Source organism: Brassica oleracea, chromosome C6 (genome assembly GCF_000695525.1).
Source record: "Brassica oleracea var. oleracea cultivar TO1000 chromosome C6, BOL, whole genome shotgun sequence".
In the NCBI taxonomy this organism is placed as follows: Eukaryota; Viridiplantae; Streptophyta; class Magnoliopsida; order Brassicales; family Brassicaceae; genus Brassica; species Brassica oleracea.
This window is the reverse complement of record NC_027753.1, coordinates 29,385,848-29,392,220: the sequence shown is the minus strand read 5'-3', so window position 1 is coordinate 29,392,220 and position 6,373 is coordinate 29,385,848. Positions and strand designations below refer to the sequence as shown.

At 33.6% G+C, this 6,373-nt stretch overlaps 1 protein-coding gene across 1 annotated transcript; it reads left to right on the top strand.

The window, feature by feature from the left end:
* Positions 1-666: 666 nt before the first annotated feature.
* LOC106298921 (metalloendoproteinase 2-MMP-like) lies at positions 667-2,174 on the top strand. Its single transcript, XM_013735050.1, has one exon. It carries the CDS (start codon positions 779-781, stop codon positions 1,922-1,924), a length of 1,146 nt encoding a protein of 381 aa, XP_013590504.1. The 5' UTR covers positions 667-778; the 3' UTR covers positions 1,925-2,174.
* The last annotated feature ends 4,199 nt before the right edge of the window (positions 2,175-6,373 follow it).

Here is a 6,373-nt window from a genome sequence, read left to right as displayed (position 1 = left end):
ATGTTTATCTTGTGTGGCTTCATTGACTTGGTGATTGGATAAAAGGCTCTACCTTTTTTCTTTGACCAAAAAATACTGTAATTATAGTATCCTTTATTCGTTTATGCCTGACGACTAATTAACTATTGTATGTGATGTGTGATGTGAAGCCGAGAAATCATATGTTGTTTACAACTTATCGAATGTAAGCAGACTTGGGTGACGTCGTTAAAACGTGTCAAACAAAGATTCGTTGATGACTTTTCCGACCAAACCAACTCCCACTTGAAACCTAAACCTAAACACAAAAAATAGTTCAACCGCTTTGTTTGAGTCCGCCACCTTGACTTTTTCCCTCAAACCGATTATCTACCAACCGGACCGAAGTCCTTACATATTGTTTACTATAATATGTAACCGGGTACCAACCGGACCGAAGTCTTTATGTGGCACAATCTTCTGTCTTCATGACCTACGAACGTGACTAACACAATAGATGTTTCTATTTGAATCACTCACCATTTCTTTAAAATACAAATATTTAAAAGGAGAAAATTGGTAAACACGCAAATGATTCCCAACGACCCCTCACCCGCCAAAGACAAAACGCAGTAGCTGACCTCAAACTCTCTCAATTTATCTTAATATAAAAACTATCTTCAAACGGCATTACCTGTTTTTAGACGTTACCTTCTCTCTCTCTCTCTTTCTCAAAATCCTCTCCTAAAATCCTAAATATTACCTCTCCATTTTATTTTTCCTTCTTCGTCTTCGGCTTACCTCTAATCCGAAAACCACCATGAGGTTTTGCGTTCTAGGATTATTATCAATCTTCCTAATCGCTTCTCCCGTCTCCGCCTGGTTCTTCCCCAACTCCACCGCCATTCCACCGTCTCTACGTAACACCACACGCGTTTTCTGGAACGCTTTCTCCAACTTCACGGGCTGCCACCACGGCCAAAACGTGGACGGTCTCTTCCGCATCAAAAAATACTTCCAGCGTTTTGGTTACATCCCCCAAACATACACCGGAAACTTCACCGATGATTTCGACGACATCCTCAAAGCGGCCGTTGAATTATACCAGAAGAACTTCGGGCTTAACGTTACCGGAGAACTCGACGCGCTAACCATCAAACACATCGTGATCCCACGTTGCGGTAACCCCGACGTGGTCAACGGTACGTCGGTGATGCACAACGGGAGAAGAAAGACCTTCGAGGTCAACTTCTCCCCCGGGGGACGTATACCGCGTTTGCATACGGTCAAACACTACACGCTCTTTCCGGGGGAGCCACGGTGGCCCAAAGACCGCCGTGACTTGACCTACGCGTTCGACCCGAGAAACCCATTAACCGATGAGGTCAAGGGGGTGTTCGCACGCGCGTTCGGACGCTGGGCCGAGGTGACGGAGTTAAACTTCACGAACATTGAGTCGTTCACGACGTCAGACATCACCATAGGGTTTTACACGGGAGATCACGGTGACGGAGAGCCTTTTGACGGCGTGTTGGGCACGTTAGCTCACGCTTTCTCGCCTCCGAGCGGGAAGTTCCACCTCGACGCAGACGAGAACTGGGTTGTCTCCGGTGACCTTGATAGTTTCCTCTCAGTTACGGCGGCGGTTGATCTTGAGTCGGTGGCGGTTCACGAGATTGGTCATCTTCTTGGTTTAGGACATTCCTCGGTGGAGGAGTCGATCATGTATCCGACCATCACGACGGGGAAGCGTAAAGTTGACTTGACGAATGATGACGTGGAAGGGATACAGTACTTGTACGGTGCGAACCCTAATTTCAACGGGACATCGCCACCGTCCACAACCACTCGTCAACGAGATACTGGTAGCTTTGGTGCCGCTTGGAGAATCGATGGTTCATCGAGGTTGACGATTTTCAGTCTCTTGTTGTCAACCGTCGGATTGTTCTCGTGGTTGTTACCGTAGATGAATTTTATTTACTCGATTTTATTTAGTTTGAGTTGACATAAAATCTTAATTCTTTGTTTATTAAAGGATGGGGATATATACACACGTATTCATACATTGGTTTCTTTTTCGCATATACTTTCTGTATATAAAAATTTCTGTCCTACCAATGTTGATTTTTTTTTGTTTATACGTTCTTTGCTGTAGACTTTAGTGGTTAGTATTCATTACATACTAAAATCACGTTGAATGCCCTAAGACATTGGCCTCTCTATCGTTTTTTCTTCAAGTGATTCTTTGAAGCAATTAATAATGTTCATACAAAATTTTGAAGAAAATCATAAGATATGCACGTAAATTGCAATTTATATGATTCTGAATTCAAACGAATGTTTTGATGCTTTGAACGGTCTATTGTAGTTTTGTATTCGTAAATAGCTACATGAACAGTTCTACTTTCTTCCTATTTGTTAGCCATTATTCGAACCTGTTTTAGGATAAATACAATGACAAGTGAAACATGAAAATGATGGCCAAACACCACACCACAACACATGAAAATGATGGCCAAAACCACAACGTATTCCAAAAATACTCATATCTCTCATGTAAAATGAGAAGGTCTCTAGTCTTTTTTACCTCATGTCTTAATTCATTTTTTTTTAATAAAAGGATGGGGATGTTAAATCCCAACTAAAATTAAAAATCACGTCAATACTAAATTTCATATATCTGCAATATTCGATCCAAACTGATCCCTGATCCAATATCCGTATATGCATAGGCATGGAGATGCATAGTTGCATACACATATTTGGTTTCTGACAACGATTTTTCACATACACATGCATATATAATGCTTCAGATGAAACTACTTCCAAACAACGTTTGATTTTCGTGTTATCCATTCTTTGTCGAGAAATTCTTGGGTTCACCCCTAGGGTGAACTCTAGATTCACCAACCAATAGTGTTTTTGATATCTTTTAAAAAAGAAAACAAAATTGAATTTCCAAATAAGATTATTTATTTAAAATAAAACAATAAAAATACATAAAAATAGTTACAAAAATAAATAAATAAATATTGTTAAACCGTTAGCAAAATACTAAATTCTATACCCTAAATCCTAAACTCCAAACCCTAAATTATAAACCTTAAATCTTGGATAAACCGTAAACCATTGAAAAATTTTAAACACTAAATCATACATTAAACCCTAAACTCTAATCACTAAACCCTAAACCCTAATCACTAAATCCTAAACCCTTGGATAAATCATAAACTCTAAATCAAAAATATTTAAAATTAAACCCTAGAGTTTATGATTTATCAAAGGGTTCAGAGTTTATCCAACGGTTTAGGGTTTAGTGATTAGGATTTAGGGTTTAGTGTTATTAAAATTTAGTTTTTAATGTATGATTTAGGGTTTAAGATTTTCCAACGGTTTAGAGTTTATCCAAAGTTTAAGGTTTAACATTTAGGGTATAGGGTTTAGTATTTAGGGTATATGGTTTATTATTTTGCTGAAGACTTAACAATATTAATTAATTTATTTTTTATGACTATTTTTATGTATTTTTATTATTTTATTTTAAAAATATAATCTAATTTGGATATTTAATTTTTTTTTTTTTTTAAAATATCAAATATCAAATACTCAAACATTAGTTGATGGTCACAAGAATTTCTCTTCTTTGTCTCCCTTGTTTTATCATATGGCAATTAGTAATTAATTACATATTAGAAGCACGACGAAATCAGTATGACATCAGGCTTTGTTTTTGTTTATTATAATTAATTTGGCAGCTGACATCGACCACTACTAAAATCCAAAATATCCAATTGTTCTTCTTTATTCCCTCGTGACAACTTACCATGACCAAATAAATAAAATAAATCATACTGAATACCTGTTTTGTTCGTTTGTTCTAATGGTTGATTAGAAGTTCATAGAATTGCTTTGACCAAAAAAAGCAATTCATATAATTGCAATACATGTTTTTTTTCTTCAAATGTTTATATATCGTAGTTGCGTATACGTAAATAGCTAAATGAAAAAAATCTAATAATTTGTTAGCCATTATTATTCGATCATGGGTTAAGAGTAAATGATCACATCAATTAGTTCACAATTATTTGTGTCTTTTTTTTCTGAATGAATGTTAAATTATACTCCTTCTGTTTCAAAATAATACATGTTTTAGGATTTTCACACTTATTAAGAAAATATAATAGTAAAACTTAATTATTAATGCATAGTTTTTTGTAATTTTATATTTTATATATTTCTAAACCAATAAAACTTCAAAAAATACAATTAATGTTTTTGAAATTCACAATTTTTCATTATTAGTTGACAAAAAATGCATTGAAAATATAAAAAAATACATCTTTTTGAAACAATTTTTTTTCTATAATATATATCTTGAAAGGGAGAGAATATTCAGATAAAAAAACTGATTTACAATAAATGTAACATTTTTGTTAAAAGTGGGAAAAAAACTAAAGATCCTTATCTTGATTCAGACCAAATAGCAAAAGCTTGATTGTAATTTGTCAATCCGATTCCGGACAGCTTGAAATTGATGATGGTTGTTGGGCATGTTTATTGGGAGGTCTTTAGGGTGAGGTTTTTAGCATAATATAAGAACCGTCTCTTAACTTTTAACTAAAAAAAATTAAGAACCGACTCTTAAATAAAAGTTTTAAGAGACGGTTCTTTGTTTTTTTTAGTTAAAGTTAAGAGACGGTTCTTATATTACACTAAGAACATCATCCTAAGAACCCCCAATAAACATGGCCTTAGGTTTTTAGGAGCTTCGCTGTGTCTCCTGCCATTTCTTTCTTGCCATAAAGTGTGTATCAAAGACTAAAACACATAGCGATCAGATTTGTGTTTTTTCATTAAATGATGAATTACTGGAAGCTCCTTTAGTTAATGTTTCAACGTGTCCACCTAAAAAAAAAATAGGAATCGAAACCCAAAATTAAAATGTATTATCAATTATGCAGATTAATAAAAACAATACATAAATTGTTTAATATGATGCAAAATTGTTATTTTCATAAAATGGTTCAATATGATATAAATAAACTTGTTAAACGTAACATTTATTGAAAATATATTAATTCTAAAGTCTCAAAGGATTAATTTATAATAACATAATAAACAGATGTTAAAAATTATGAATTAATATTCAACATATAATTACAAAACATAAGTCACAATTCAAAATTATTAGTCGTAAATGAGTTAATATGTCCGTCCATCAACGGTCGATACTGGAATGTGTAAAACATATTGTTCTTAGACATCATTCAGCATAAAATTTCAAAAATATCTTACATTCATTTGTCCATGATGACTCAATATAAAACAAATAACAAAGAAATGCCCTAGTAAAAAGGTAAACTGTTATAAACGTAAAAAGAATCAAACTTCAATATTTATGGCCGAAACTTTTGACATTATAAACATTGTGGAGCCCACTATCACTATGCATGTAACTTCACTTTTTCATTTCTATATAAACGATCGAAACGATCGTTGTAACACACAATTCCTTCTCCTTCTAATAACACATCTTCTCTTGTTATCAGTGTTATCTTCTCCTACGGGTATAAATTTTTACTCTTATTTAAATTTCTCAATACTATAAAATCATAAGTTATTTTATAACACGTTATCAGCACGATCGTTCTCAGTTCTGGTAAAATTTATTTGTATCATTTATACCATGCTATAATGATCGGTATACCGCCTCTACTATTATTTATATCATGTTAAAATGGCCTGAATACCGCATATATTATTTATTAATAATTTGATTAATTTATTGGTCGGCCGAGCCGCCTTATATTCTGTTTATTGTTAATTGGTCGGCCGAGCCGCCGTATAATTTATTACTCTGCATTGACCGGCTGAGCAGTCGCATGATTTGTTGCCATGATTTTTACTTTTATTAGTTTTTATGAAATTTTATAGATTTGATTGACTGTTTAATACAATATTTTCAGACTGATTTTTGGTGCACTCGATTTATCACCAACGGTCACAAAGAAAAATTTTCAAAAATTTTCTCTTTCTCAAACGGTCATGAACAGTGATTTTCATCTATAAATACAACTCATTTTCACTCCATTTCAACATCCAAAACATTTCATCTTCTCTCAAAAATTTTAAATCGCTCTCCTCCGATTTTTCCATTTCAAGAAAGATGATTCGCGCACTTTTGTTTTTATGTGCCATTTTTATTTGTGTTTCTATTTATGGCTTATTCGTTGGAGAATTTACTCCGAGTGAAATTAAGATGAATATCAGTTTAATTTTCTTTACATCGATTCTCCTTGTAATTGCCTGCATGATTAATGTAAACGGTTCATTTTAATATTAATAATATTCTAATAATTTTTATTTATGTGCTTTAGAAATTCAAAATGGCAAACATCGAGAAACTCCAGTTCCC

Coding starts and splice junctions, on each gene's coding strand:
- LOC106298921 (XM_013735050.1), top strand. CDS start 779: ATGAGGTTTTGCGTTCTAGGATTATTATCAATCTTCCTAATCGCTTCT.